Consider the following 15,834-nt stretch of genomic DNA (forward strand, 5'->3'; position numbering starts at 1 on the left):
CAATCTGACTTTGGAGATTCGTGTGGTTAGTAACCTCTGTATGGCAGGAACTGATGCCAGAGTTCCGACCACAGACTTGAAGTCTCTCGAAGTAATGGCAGCCTTCAGACTACGTGCTTGCCTATTTTTGGAGCCTCAGTAGAGGCGGTTGGGAAGCTTAGTGCTGCCATACCGTTACTTGAGGAAGGACTGGGATTCCTGATCAACAGCTTGTGGTGTTGAGCAGGGAACCCCGACAGTCTCTGGGGCAGCATCTGTTCACCATATCTTAGGCTGCTGTCACCTGTGGCGTTGGCTTCAAGGAGATAAGGGGCCCTGATGGCAGTTTGAATAATGTACTCGTCTTTGGTTTTCTCACATTCAGCTGAGATGAATATAGTCTCTTTGGAAGAAATAATTTGGCCTGACAGATTTTGTTTGCAACGAAACAGCTCCGGAGCCATAATTGTTACAATAGAAGTTTGAGATGAAGTGAGGAACACTTTAAACTCCTTTGAAGACTTTGCTTTTAAAAGTTTTATTTAAATGTTTTTATTTATTTTTGAGAGAGAGAGCACATGAGAGAGAGAGAGAGAGAGAGAGAGAGAGAGCGCATAAATGGGGGAGGGGCAGAGAATCCCGAGGGGAGCGGGCTCTCTGTTGTGCAGAGCCTGACACAGGACTCGAACTCACAAACCTTGAGATCACGATGTGAGCTGAAGCCAGATGCTTAACCGAGCCACCCAGCCACCCCAACTCCTTTGAAGATGTGAACAGCCTTGAAAATCCAATATGGATCCCAAGCTGGCCTTTTTCTTACCTCCTGGAAAGGTATCTTGAGTATCTTGAGAAAATTACTCCTTTACTGTTGTCTCCTGATGAGAATCCATTCCAGCCTCACAGTAGATAATTCTTAGAAAAAGTATGGCCATAGGAACGTGACTCTTACTCTTATAATATTAGAGGGTCCCTTATGCTGAACCACATTATTATAGAACATGTAACCTTTTTTTTTTTTTTTTTTGAGAGAGAGCTCAAGTGAATGAGGGGCAGGGAGAGAAAGGGAGGGAGGGAGGGAGGGAGAGAGAGAGAGAGAGAGCAGCAGGACTCACCCAAAGCAGGGCTCGTGTTTACCTAAGGTCGAGCTCATGCTCACCCGAAGCCAAGCTCAAGCTTACCTGATACAGGACTCGAACTCACGAACTGTGAGATCATGACCTGAACCGAAGTCAGATGCTTAAGACGGAGCCACCCAGGCACCCTAACCTGTATTTTCTTTCCTCTAATGCAAGGTCTCATGCAAGAAGTGAGCTGGTGGGCTTAATTTTGATGAATTTTAATTCATTTAATTTTTGATGAATTTTGATGAATTGCACTTCTTGCAAGCAGCCATTTCTTTTGTAGCATCTAGTCCTCTCACCGCATTCCTGCGTCAGCTCACATCGCCGAATCTTCTCAGCCTGGGTGGTGGCAAGTGGGTCTGAGTTGATATCTGGATCCTTCGGGGCATTTCTTGAAATTGAGTAACTCATTTGAAAAGAGCCAACAGATTCAAAAAGTGTTTTTAAGTCTGAATTGTTCCTTTGACCTCAGTGACAAGGCAGTCTTTCTAAACATGATCACCTCTTAGGTAATTATTATATACACGATACCAATATAAAATGTTATAGAGCCAAGGGGGGCTATCAGAAGCCAGGAAGACCCCAGCAGTAAGAAGTTGGTGTTGGCCAGGGTGGGGAGGGGGCGCTGGGGTGGCTCAGTCAGTTAAACGTCGGGGTCTCGATTTTGGCTCAGGTTCATGAGCTGAAGCCCCGCGTTGGGCTCTGCGCTGGCTGTGCAAAGCCTGCTTGCGATTCTCTCTCTCCCCCTCTCTCTCTCCGCCTCTCCCCTGTGTGCTCTCTCTCTCTCTAAATAATAAATAGACATTAAAGAAAAAGAAGTTGGTGTTAGAAAGCATCTTCCTTTACGCATGGAGCTGAAATGAAGGGTGATTCTCTACAGTCACAGTAACGTAAACCTTCACTGGTCTGTCGATTCTTCTTGTGGAAGGTGGCTTGGGACAGTACCTTATGATACCAGGGATTCTTTGAATCCATAAACCCACCAGCTGTCCAGTGTCTTGGAGATACAGGTAGTGGGATCTGGTCTTGTGAGTGCTCGGCCGGACAGCCTGCTGGAGCCTCGGGTTTGTTTGCTTCAGAAATGAAGGGAGGGGTGCCTGGGTGGCTCAGTCGGTTAAGCGTCTGACTTCAGCGCCAGGTCATGATCTCATAGGTCGTGGGTTCAAGCCCCGCGTCAGGCTCTGTGCTGACAGCTCGGAGCCTGGAACCTGCTTCAGATTCTGTGTCTCCCTCTCTCTCTGCCGCCTGCCCTGCTCACACTCTGTCTCTGTCTCTCAAAAAGTGAATAAACGTTAAAATAATGATGATGATGATGATAATAATAATAATAAACCAGCAGCAACAACAACAACTTCCTTGGATTCACTCTCACCTTGCCCCCAGAGAACAAGACAGAAACTGAAAGAGAACTGTATACTATTAGGAGAAAAATACTAACATAGATTAACAGCATTTACTGGCCACACAACACAGGGCTTCAGGGCTCACCTTGTTCAGAATCCTAGATGAGCAAGCAGGTCCAGCACTTGATTTCCTTCGGAGGTGGAAGAATCACTCAAACTCAGTGGAACCGAGAGGAGAAATAATGTAACGAAGCCCTAAACAGACGTCGTTATCATCAGCTCACTGGTATGGAGAACAATAAGTCTGAGTTCTCTTGCTTAATCTTTCTACTGTAACCCCCAGTGTAAGGTGCAGAAGAGATGGAACCTTTGGGAATGAAAGCCTGGGTGATCCATTAGAAAGGAGGGCTCTCGAGGGCCATCATCTGTTTCCTTTCACTGATTTCAAAACCGTGGTTACAGATGCAGTTTATGTACACAAATAATTTTAGTTTTCATTTGCATCTTTGTTGAGCCACTTAATTTTTGATCATTTAATTAATAGATAGTATGTTTCATGAAATCATCCTGAATCACTACTGTACTTTCTTACTCACTTTGTGGATGCTTTTCTTATTATCACAGGTTAATTTTTTTAAAAAAATACATCCTGTATTAATTGTTTTAAAATTTTTTTTAATGTTTATTTATTTTTGAGAGAGACAGAGACAGAATGTGAGTGGGTTAGGGGCAGGGAGAGAGAGGGAGACACAGAATCCAAAGCAGGCTCCAGGCTCCTAGCCGTCAGCACAGAACCCGACACGGGGCTCGAACTCACAAAGCTGTGAGATCATGACCTGGGCCGAAGTCGGACACTCAACCGACTGAGCCACCCAGGCGCCCCACAGGTTAATTTCTTTTAATGTTTATTTATTTTAGAGAGAGAGAGAGAGAGCACACACATGAGCAGGGGCAGGGCAGAGAGAGGAAGACAGAGGATCTGAAACAGGCTCCACACTGACAGCAGAGAGCCTGATGCAGGGCTTGAACTCAGCTATGACCTGAGCTGAATTCAGACACTTAACCTACTGAGCCACCTAGGTGCCCCTTATTATCACAGTTTATGTAAAACATTTACACAACAGCCTTAGTATATAGAATACATAGCACAAATGTCTACCTCTGTGTGTGTGTGTGTATGTGTGTGTGTGTTGAAATAATCCCTTTGGTGGGAAAAATGCTTATAGACAAAATGATTTTGATTAATTTTGCTCCTTGTTATTATATTTGTTATCTTTATATTTTGCTTCTTATTATTATATATCTTCTTATATATTGGGGGACCTAAGTTATGGTTCAACAGAACTATGTCTAAATCAGCCATACAAATGAAACTATACCTAAACCCTTATCCCCAAAGAGGTTTTCCATTTTAAAAGCTTGAATGAGGGATGCCTGGGTGGTTCAGTCCATTAGGTTAAGCATCCGACCTCGGCTCAGGTCATGACCTCACGGTTCATGAGTTCAAGCCCCACATTGGGCTCTGTGCTGACAGGTCAGAGCCTGGAGCCTGCTTCAGATTCTGTGTCTCCTTCTCTCTCTGTCCTTCCCCAACTCACACTCTGTCTGTCTCTCTCTTAAAAACAAATAAACATTAAAAAATTTTTAAAAATAAATGAAAAATAAAATCTTGAATAAATTGTTCTACTTTCCTTCAGAGATAACTTTATCTTTTCCATAACTATTGTCCCATTGTAGTGTTTGGTCATTTACCTACTATTTGGTACATGACAGGTTGCTTTCATAATTCCAAATTGCATTGAGAAAGAATGAAATCGTGCCATTTGCAGCAACGTGGATGGAACTGGAAGATATTATGCTAAGTGAAATAAGTCAGAGAAAGATATCATATGTGGATCTTGAGAAAGTTGACAGAAGACCACGGGGGAAGGAAAGGGGGAAAAATAGTTACAAACAGAAAGGGAGGGAGGCAAACCATAAGAGACTCTTAAATACAGAGAACAAACTGAGGGTGGATGGGGGAGTGGGGGAGAGGGGAAAGTGGGTGATGGGCATTAAGAGGGGCACTTGTTGGGATGGGCACTGGGTGTCGTATGGAAGTGATGAACCCTGGGAATCTACCCCCAAAACCAAGAGCACACTTTACACTGTATGTTAGCCAGTTTGACAATAAATCATATTAAAAAAAAAAAAGAAACAGAAAACAACAACAAAAAATCCAAATTGCTTTAAATTCTACTATTTACTTTAGGGTATATTATTTTGTCAGTTTTAATCTTTGGGGGGAAATGTACTTCTTAGCCTCATTGTAATTCTTTGGGAATGTAGGTGGTTACTTTAAATGACAAAGTGATTGGTGTTGACAATGATATTGAATTGACCACAACCATCTCAATAATGTTCAAGCTTTAACTTGCTATTTTTTAAAATCAGGAATTGAATAATTTGCCCCTTTGTCCACATTATAGTAACTGTCGCTCTTGTGAATAATGGCTTTCATAAGCAACATGGGGGCTTTTAGTACTGATTCCATAGCTCTCAAATGGAGATGGGAGTGGAAATGTAGGTTGTAATAAGTCTTGCAAACTGTGTTGAGAATTTTAGACCTTTCAAAACAGCTGAGGGAAGGAGCAGGAAAGGGGGTGATGGCAGAGAAGAGGGTGAGCAAGGAGACCAATTATGGAGAGTAGTCCATGAGGAATAATTAAAGCCTAAACCAGGGCAGTGGCTATGCAAATGGAAGAAATGGATGGAGGAAGAAAACATATTATGTTGGAAGAACTGATAAGACAGGGTGCGGTTTATGGATTTGACAGCCCCATGCTCTGTCTGTTCCCAGCAGACATGAAAACATGCATCCTTAGCATAAGTACAAGATTAGAAAGTTTTTATCCCTTTTATCCCTTTTTCAGCCACTTTATTATGCTTTTGTAATGATGTGTGAAATTCTAAAGTATGATTTATTTTGTGCCAACCTATAATTTTATTTTTCAAACTGCTTATTTCCCAAATAAGTATTATAATGCTTCCAAAAATCCATGCTTGGAATGAATCAAGGGAGGGGATAAGAGAGGAGAGACATCTTTTGAGCAGCTATCATGATTCAGTTACTGTTGTAGCTGCTTTCCTACTTACATCCTCATACTTACTCTCTGAGCTGTTTTTACATCCATCTCACAGATGAGGAAACCGAGGCTCATAGCGTTACATAACATGGCCAGTGTCAGGCAGCTGTTAGATCCTGGGAGCTGTGATTCAAACCTATGTCTTCCTGTTGTCAAACCATCGTTCTTCCCATGGCTTTACATTCCTCCCTTATCTACCTTCTTCAGGTGAGGAGGTTTTCTTTTTTTAATGTCCAGATTTATTTCAGCTTAATGCTAGATAAAAGCTAGCATGTGACATTGACATGAACCATTTGACAGTTACTATGTCAAATTAAGTGGCTGTTATTTTTTATTTTATTTTTAATTTTTATTTTATTTCATTTATTTTATATATGTGTGTGTGTGTGTATATATATATATATATATATATATATATATATATATATATACATATATATGGCTTCCATATAACACCCAGTGCTCAATCCATCCGTTGCCCTCCTCAATGCCCATCACCCATTTCCCCCTCTCCCCCATCCCACCATGCCCCCTCAGTTTGTTCTCTGTATTTAAGAGTCTCTTATGGTTTGCCTCCCTCCCTCTCTGTTTGAAACTATGTTTTCCCCTTCCCGTCCCCCATGGTCTTCTGTTAAGTTTCTCAAGATCCACATATGAGTGAAAACATATGATATCTGTTTTTCTCTGACTGACTTATTTCACTCGACATAATACCCTCTAGTTCCATCCACGTTGTTGCAAATGGCAAGATTTCATTCTTTCTCATTGCCAAGTAGTATTCCATTGTATATAGAAACCACATCTTCTTTATTTCAGGTGAGGATTTTTATAACGCTCACCTTTAGGAACTCAGGAATGATCATGATAGTGTGCAAAATGTGGGAATAAAAAATATTTGAATTTTTCCCTTTAGCTACCTTTCCTTCCTTCCTTCCTCCCTTCCTTCCTTCCTTCCTTCCTTCCTTCCTTCCTTCCTTCCCTCCCTCCCTCCCTCCCTCGTTTCTTGTTTCTTTCTTTCTTTCTAGAGGGAGAGAGAGCGCGAGATGGGGAGAGGAGCAGAGGGAGAGAGAGAATCTCAAGCAGGCTTCATTCTCAGCACGGAGCCCAACACAGGGCTTGATCCCATGACCCTGGGATCATGACCTGAGCTGAAATCCAGAATGGGATGCTGAACCAACCCAGCCCCCCAGGTGCCCCTACTTTCTTTCTTAGTGTAATGGTAGTGTGAGTTCTTTTGTTATAGCTGCTTATGGAAAGGAATTTTGTAGGTGCCATGAAATGTCACTTTCTGTACTAATTTTTACATTTTTTCAAATTTGAGATTCTTATGTAGTGCATCAATGAGTTGAAATAACCACTAAGAAAGCTTTTTTAAAAAACGTAACCGAATAAAAGGAAACAAAAGTGATAAAGGCAGGTTTTACTGGAATTGCTACATCCCCCCCCAAATTAAGAAAGTGATACAGGTTCCGAGCTTTTTCTTGCTTAGCAAGGGAATTTTCCTTTGCTGGAATGTCCCTGGACCCGACTCGCTGTGCTCAGGGCCTGGTACAGTTCTACACGCCATAGCTGCTCAATCAGTGGTGATGGATTGGCCAGAACATGAAGCAGTGGCCGGTGGCCTTTGCCCTTTGTCTTCATGCAGTTTAGTTACTAGAGCCTTTGTTTTAAACCTGTGGTTTTCAGTCACAGGGTGAGAATTTTCACATTTCTATTTCTGGCACCAAGATATGCCTGGATTTTCTTGTTCACTCTTTGTTTCCGTCTGAAACAGGGTATAGAATTTAGTCATTTGTTCCAAAATATTTAAAAAAAATTTTTTTTTCAACGTTTATTTATTTTTGCGACAGAGAGAGACAGAGCATGAACGGGGGAGGGGCAGAGAGAGAGGGAGACACAGAATCGGAAACAGGCTCCAGGCTCTGAGCCATCAGCCCAGAGCCCGACGCGGGGCTCGAACTCACGGAGCGCGAGATCGTGACCTGGCTGAAGTCGGACGTTTAACCGACTGTGCCACCCAGGCGCCCCTGTTCCAAAATATTGAGAGCCTACTGTGTACCAGGCATCGTTCCAAGAGTTGAGGGAACGTATTAATGAACCAAAAAAATCCTTGGAGACTAACTAATGAGTAATTTATATGTTATGTTAGAAAGTGGTAAATGCTATTTAAAAACACAGAGTGGGGTAAGAGGGAGAGCTAGGAAATCAGATAGTGGGCTATGATTTTAAACAGGGTGGTCAAAGTAGGTTCCACTGAGAAGGTGACATTTAAGGAGAAGTTGAAGGGGAGGAGGGAGTAAGTTACCTGGTAGGATGGGCCTGATACAGCAACAGCCAGTGCAAAGGCCCTGAGGTAGGAGAGTACATTATGTGTTTAAGGCAGTGGGTCTCCAAGTGTGGTGCCCTGAACAGACAGGAATAGCAGCCCTGCATCACCTGGAGGTAGGTTAGATTCCCGGGCCCTGCTCTGGCTTATTGCTGATTTAGGGCTTACTGGATGTGGCTGGCGCAAAATGAAGAAGGAGCCTCACAGGCTGTGGTGAGGTCTTAGCTTTTACTCTGAGAGACATGGTTAGTCCTTAGAGGGTTTGGGGAGAGGAGGTATGTTTCAGAGCAGTGTTCTGACTGGTAGGCTGGGAATAGACAACGGGCGGTAGGGATGAGGCAGGGAGGCCTATTTGGGTCCTGTCATTTAAAGGAGAAATGACAGAGACATGCACCAGGGTGTCAGCAGTGGAGTTGGTGAGGAACGATAAGCCTCGGGGTCTGTTTCTGAAGTAGAGGTGATAGGATTTGCTGATGACCAGGACGTGGAGTTTGAGGAAAGGGACGTAGTGACAGAGGCCTCCAAAATTTTAGCTGCTGGGAGAATGGGGCTGCCGTCTGCTGGGATGGGGAAGGCTGGGGGGCAGCAGGTTTGCAGGAAAGAGCCCTGACTTCCCTTTTGGTAGTGTTGCTGGGGTGGGGGGGACATCTCTTCAACATTCACGTGGAGATGTCGAGACCACGTATGATGAAGAGCTGGGAAGAAGCTCTCAGTTACCAGCGTGTCGATGGTGTTTAACACAAGACAGAGTTTGTGGAATTGTTATGCGATGTTTCTCATAGTCAAAAAGAAAATCCTAAAAATGATTACATAAATTAAGCACTAAAGGGAAAGGACTTGCACTAGGGTTTCACAATGGCAGTTTGGGCCACGTGTGGCTTCTCCCTCCCCATGATGTTCGTGTGGGCACTGGACCAGAGCGAAGGGAAGTCACCCAATTAATCATGGAATTAATGAGTAGTCCCATTATATTTTGTATGATTTCATATGATTCACTGCTGCACATAACTTTATTATTTTTTTACTTTTTAAAAGTGTATTGAGTTTGAAAGAGAGAGTGTGTGCCAGAGTTGGGGAGGGGCAGAGAAAGAGGGAGAGAGAGAATCCCAAGCAGCCTGCATACTGCCTGCACAGAGCCCAGTGCGGGGCTCAAACCCGTGAACCGCAAGATCATGACTTGAGCCTAAATCAAGAGTTGGATGCTTAACCGACTGAGCCATTCAGCCACCCCAATCACTATTTTTAACTTTAGATTTCTAGTTCTCTCAGCGGGGAGTAGAATCTACAATAACTGCTGAGCCATATCCGGAGTACCCAATCGAATATTTACCCTGCTGAAGCTGCTGTGGAAATCTGAGCTTGGTAGCACATGCCCAGGTAGCTCCACTGAGCACAACTGGAACTCCCAACCATGCCTTTTAACCATGCGTTGAACCCTGGTTTCCCCATATTGTGTCACACTTAAATTCATATTACTTCATTAATGCGTCTAAGCATCGGTCAGTGGGCACTATATTTAGAAAGCTTTTCAAGCAAACTGACTAATGCATATCTTTCTGTCCAAATTTTAAAATACTATTTACCCACTGTCCTTTTTCCTTTAATGTAATTTACTGTCAAATTGGCTTCCGTACAACACTCAGTGCTCATCCCAACAAGTGCCCTCCTCAATGCCCATCACCCACTTTCCCCTCTCCCCCACCCCCCATCAACCCTGTTTGTTCTCTGTATTTAAGAGTCTCTTATGGTTTGCCTCCCTCCCTCTCTGTTTGTGACTGCTTTTTCCCCCTTCCTTTTCCCCATGGTCTTCTGTTAAGTTTCTCAGGATCCACATGTGAGTGAAAGCATATGGTATCTGTCTTTCTCTGACTGACTAATTTCACTTAGCATAATACTTTCCAGTTCCATCCATGTTGCTGTAAAAAGCAGGATTTCATTCTTTCTCATTGACAAGTAGTATTCCATTCTATATAGTAACCTCATCTTCTTTACCCATTCGTCAGTTGATGGACATTTAGGCTCTTTCCATAATCTGGCTATTGTTGAGAGTGCTGCTGTAAACATTGGGGTACAAGTGCCCCTATGCATCAGTACTCCTGTATCCCTTGGGTAAATTCCTAGCAGTGCTATTGCTGGGTCCTAGGGTAGATCTATTTTTAATTTCTTGAGGAACCTCCACACTATATTCCAGAGCGGCTGCACCAGTTTGCATTCCCACCAACAGTGCAAGAAGGTTCCCATTTCTCCACATCCTCTCCAGCATCTATAGTCTCCTGATTTGTTCATTTTGGCCACTCTGACTGGCGTGAGGTGGTATCTCAGTGTGGCTTTGATTTGTGTTTCCCTGATGATGAGTGATGTTGAGCATCTATTCATGTGTCTGTTGGCCATGTGGATGCCTTCTTTGGAAAAGTGTCTATTCATGTCTTCTGCCCCTCACTGTCCTTTCCATTTTTGATTCTTTTACTAGCTTCAGAATTAGAGCCTCTCATTAAATGACTCTGACTTTTGTGTACAATTTGACTTGGTGCCAGAGGCTCATCCTCTCTGTTGTCTTCCTGCCTCTGGGCTTCCTGCTGCCTTTGGCTGGTTCTTTTTTTTTTTTTTTAATTAAAAAAAAATTACATTTATGTATTTTTGAGAGACAGAGTGAAAATGCGAGCGGGGGAGGGGCAGAAAGGGAAGGAAACGCAGAATCTGAAGCAGGCTCCAGGCTCTGAGCAAGAGTTCAGCACAGACCCCAAGGCGGGGCTCGAACCCACAAAATGTGACGTCATGAACTGAGCCGAAGTCGGACACTTAACCGACTGAGCCACCCAGGCGCCCCTGCCTTTGGCTGGTTCTGTGTCACGGCTGTTCCCTGCTTCCCCATCCTCACTGGTCCCATCTTTTTTCTCCTTCTGTTCCACGGACTCTCCCTCTCCAAACCACCAAGAAGAAGAAGTAACCAATATGGACAATAATCTTTCTAAACCATTCTCTCCCCAGCTATCTATAAAGATCCTTCAGGAAAGATGTAAAACTTTACTTGTCATGGAGAGAGTAGCACCTGTTCAGGCCCAGAACATTTTTCAATTTAAATGTACCTGCAGCAGTGGCACAGGTTGTTTGCCTGTCATTTGGACCCTTGCTTTTCAGAGAACTGGATACTATTTCAACTAGCAGGTTGAACATAATCACAGTCAAACAACAGAGCTCTTATCAGTAAGAGACTAAGGGAAGACAATGAATCTATTCTGAGAGATCTGTGTGTGTCTTTTCAAATATATGTCAATATATTTTCAATATATTTCACTTTTCAAACAAGCTCCAATATAATCACAAAAGTCACGTAACGTGATTTGACTTTAGGAAATAAATAGACGGTACGGTGGATATTGATAGTATTTTTAGTAAGTTTCACATTGTTTGCTACCAATTCTTTCCTCCATTAGCTCCCCTCTTATTTTCATGAAGTTCCTGCAGCCACATATGATAACTACATTACAGGAGCTTGAGAACAGTCCTCTAGGTGAACTTTGTCAGGGATGGCCAAACAATAGTTGTTAATTAAGGAAGAGAATATATTTATGCAAATTAACAGGAATTGGAGAAAGAGAGAACTCATCTCCTAGAAGATGTAACTGCAAACAAAAGAAGGATGAAGGAGCTAGAAGATAATTTGCTTTACCGGCTGACGAGTACCCAGGGGTCCCTGGTGGAAGACGAGAGTCTCATCGTCATGCTGAGCAACACAAAAAAGACCGCGGAAGAGGTGACACAGAAGCTGGAGATTTCGGCAGAGACGGAAATTCAGATTAACTCAGCCCGGGAGGAGTACAGACCTGGTGAGTTTGGTAATGAAAGACAAATGTCACAGGAAAATGAAGTGAGAAACAAACCAAAATCAGAGAAACTGAAGGAAGTAAGGGCTGTGTGAAGTGGGGTGGCCGTTCCTGTTTTGTGACGTTGCGTTGGGACATATACAGTAAGACTGGGAGAAAACATTTTTTAATGGTGTAAATTCTCTAGGTGCTGATAATCCATGTTAGTTAGCAAATTCTTTCAGGTCCCTGTGAACTTACTTTTAAATTGGAAAGTAAAAAGGGAGACCTTTTAAAGAACGTCGGACTACAGTTTTGAAATTTAAGGAATTAGTGCAGCGTTTGTGGGCTGCTCATTAATTCTTTATCATTTGGTCACAATGAGCCAGTGTTTTGTTTGCAGTCTTTGTATTAGGAAGGTAGTTCCTTGGTCTCCTGGGCGTGCTTTAGTCTTACTCAGCAATTTGCAAAGCAGTGTTGTTCATTGGTTACAAGGGGGGCCTGCTAAAAGAACTCAGTTCCCTTTAGAAAATTATCATTCTTTCTGAAAAAAATAATCAAAACAGCATCGTCTGCTGCTGGAGAGTCAGGAGCATCATCTTTGCAATGATGCCTTGTTTTGCCAACCTGACCCGAAGCTTAGTCAAGGCTTCCTCATGGAGCTTAAGAATGAGGTCCATAAAATGCGTACACACTTTGCTGCGTGTTAGAGTGTTTGCGATCCCATCAGTTACCTTTTCTACCTATGAAAAAATATAGTGAAATTCATAAGAGTTCTAAATCCATAAGAGGTTCTAAAATGGAAAAATGCTGTGTGATAAACACAAATAGCAGAGTGCTTACACAGAGCTTATAAATAAGAGTTAAATATATATAATGAGCATTGCTCGAGACCCTCAGAACTGGTAGATAGTCATTGATAAAAATAAAACTTGTTGTTTTCATTTAGCGTTTAGGCTGGTCTGGGCACAGATCATTTATTTTCCACCCTCGTAGCACAAGCAACCTTGCTCTCTGTCTTTCAGTGGCAACACGGGGCAGCATCCTGTACTTCCTCATCACTGAGATGCGCTTGGTTAATGAAATGTATCAGACTTCGCTCCGCCAGTTTCTTGGCTTGTTTGACCTTTCCTTAGCCCGGTACGTCTGCACTCAGGAAGCCAAGCTAATTCTGTATCTGTGGGCTAGAATGATGACATTACATTTGTAACTTCTTTTCCTTTTGCTACTGAGTCTTTTTTTCTTTTTTTAATCTAAGTGTAGTGTAATTACCAGGGTGTTAACAAATCATTCTCATTTGTCATTTTATGCTCAGAGACAGGCCCATCAACTCTTCATCCATTGATTGATCCCTTTGGTTTTGTGTGTTTCTGTTACACAAGAAAATTCCCAAGACTTTTTTTTTTTGTGAGTGACAGTACCCTGCGGGTAAAATCGATGTAGGCAACATTGAGGATTCTGTTAGGTTATTTTATGTTGAGAGAATGCTTGTTATTTTCGCTTGAGGATGCTGATTCTTGTGTACAAAGGAACTGGCTCGCCAAAGTTATGTATTTGCCGTTAAAGAAGTTGTTTTTATGGACAATGGGAAAGGGCGGTGGGGTAAGCTGGGTTTAAGTGTTCTCTCCTCCAGGTCGGCCAAGAGCCCAATTACAAGCAAGAGGATTGCTAATATCATTGAGCATATGACTTATGAGGTTTACAAGTATGCAGCCCGGGGATTGTATGAGGAGCACAAGTTCTTATTCACCTTGCTGCTTACCCTGAAGATCGACATCCAGAGGAACCGAGTGAAGCATGAAGAGTTTCTCACCTTTATCAAAGGTCAGTATAACAATAGAAAGCGTTGTACACGGGTCCAGATGTAGGAATTCTTTGAAGGTCTTGTGCGGTTGTTTTTTTTTTTTTTCTGGCTACAGTAGTTTCCTTGCACGTCATGGGAGATTGCGTATACGTGAAATACTTTATTTGTTCATTTATTGCATGAATACTTATTGAGAACCTACTACTGTATGCCAAGGCACAGACTAGGCACTTGGGGCACATCATAAAACAACAAGTAAATTGTGTAGTATAGGAGAAGCTAGTAGGCACTGTAGAAAAAGCAAAGCAGGAAAAGGGGGATGGGGAGTTACAGGGTATGTGGACTGGGAATTAACATTCTAAGTGGGATATTTAGTGGGGTATCTAATGGGTAGGCCTCCCTGAGAGATGGACAAGTGAGTAAAGGCCTGGAGGAGCAGGGGTCGCTGGCCTTGGGGACTTGCAGAGGAAGAGTATCAAAGGAAGACAGCATCAATGCTCTGGTGGGAGTCAAGCCTCCCATGACTGAGGCTGGAGCCATGGTGTGTGTGTGTGTGGGGGGTGATTGTGGAGCTCATCCTGCAGATACTGATTCTGTGTCTGTTGAGGCATTGCTCGCAGGCAGGTCCCCTGTGCCACTGCACAATACAGCCCAGGGGAAGGCTAGGAAACAAATTTGCTGTCACGTTCTTGAATGTCTGGACAAAAAATATTTCAAGTAACGGTGGAAATGATGCTCGGGTCGAAATGGCTTTATCTACTACACCTTTCTAAGCCATCTCTTTATAGATGAGACACAATTTTATCTACAGTAGGTGGGGGGGAGATTTTCATGTTTACCTGGAGAGTAGATTTGCAGAGGAACTTGAAAAGGACCCTGAAGGAGCAGTAGGGAAGGGGTGTGGGTAGGCACATGCTGTGCCCTGGGGGGGGGGGGGGTGTGGGTCCACAGCCATATGTGAATAAATGCATATTCGTGTTTGTATAAATATGCATTTGCATATGTATCTTATAGAAACAACAAAGACTCATTTGGTTACACTTGAACTTAGAAATGTATGATTTATGGGGCGTCTGGGTAGCTCAGTCCGTGAAGCATCCGACTCTTGGTTTTGGCTCAGGTCATGATCTCAGTGTCCCAGGGTCGTGAGATCAAGGTCTGTGTTGGGCTTTGTACTGACAGCCCAGAGCCTACTTAGGATTCTCTCTCTCTCTCTCTCTCTCTCTCTCTCTCTCTCTCTCTCCCTCTCTCTCTGTGCCTCCCCTGCTCTTGGTTTCTCTCTCTCTCTCTCAAAATAAAGAAACTTAAAAAGAAAAAAAGAAATGTATGATTTATGGACAATCTCTCTCTCTCTCTCTCTCTCTCTCTCTCTCTCTCTCTGTCTTTAATTCTTTGTCTCTAACCCTCGAACTCTTGCTCCTTAGGTTTCTTTATTTTTCAGTTTTCCTAAATCGGAGCACGTGGATGAACTGGGGAGACATCCCTTAAATGTTTGGTGTCGGGGTTGACTTCTTTGCCGAGCCCTTCCAATAATACTGTCTCATTGACTGGTCCTCCAGCTGATGGGCATTTACTGTGGCAAGTTGTTCCCGACAGCCTCAACTCAGGCACGAAATGCGTTTCCTCATGAAATGCATCCAGGTCTGGTTGAAATACCGTAAAGTGTGTTACAGTTTGGCATGATGATAGCAGATGTGGGATTAGGTTTAGCAAGACTAAGTGAAAATAGTGACTTTGCTGATTTCTTGATGAGTGTCTCAAGCAGATTCTTTAACTTTTTTTCAGGCTTCGGCCTCCTCAGCTGTAAGACAAGGATAGTCAAATCTACATCATCAGATTCTTGAGAAGTCATACAATTTCTGTAAATCTCGGCACATGGAACGTGTTCAGCAAATGATAGGCATTGTGATATTTTCTTTAGTATTTTAGTTTGTTTTGATTAGTCCCCGGCTGGCGTAGGCCGGACAGCTTTTGTGGGTCTTTGGCATTCAACAGTTTTAGAATGCTGCTTTATGAAACGGAGTGTCAGAAGAAACTTCGGAATGCAGTTTCGTTGTAAGATTGCTCTTTGCTGGTTATGTTTGGTGACAGTTACCCAGTGAGTGAACTCCTCTGCAGAGGGAGTTCACTTGTTTGAAAATGTTATTTAAAGATTTTTTAAAAATGTTTTTGATTTTTTTTTAACATTTATTTATTTTTGAGACAGAGAGAGAGCATGAACAGGGGAGGGTCAGAGAAAGAGGGAGACACAGAATCTGAAACAGGCTCCAGACTCTGAGCTGTCAGCACAGAGCCCGACGCGGGGCTCGAACCCACGGACCGTGAGATCACGA

The 15,834-nt window shown here is 43.0% G+C and overlaps 1 protein-coding gene across 1 annotated transcript in view; it reads left to right on the forward strand.

The window, feature by feature from the left end:
* The window catches only part of DNAH5 (dynein axonemal heavy chain 5), a 231,275-nt gene that overhangs the window by 183,573 nt on the left and 31,868 nt on the right, over positions 1–15,834 (forward strand). The window contains exons 66-68 of the mRNA XM_047077331.1: positions 11,478–11,721; positions 12,723–12,837; positions 13,331–13,521. Of these exons, the coding sequence (XP_046933287.1) occupies positions 11,478–11,721; positions 12,723–12,837; positions 13,331–13,521 (550 nt within the window). The remainder of the gene's footprint in view (positions 1–11,477; positions 11,722–12,722; positions 12,838–13,330; positions 13,522–15,834) is intronic.

Source organism: Lynx rufus, unplaced genomic scaffold, assembly GCF_022079265.1.
Source record: "Lynx rufus isolate CCGP_SWC_20201006 ecotype Redwood Valley unplaced genomic scaffold, mLynRuf1.p SCAF_1, whole genome shotgun sequence".
Taxonomy (NCBI): Eukaryota; Metazoa; Chordata; class Mammalia; order Carnivora; family Felidae; genus Lynx; species Lynx rufus.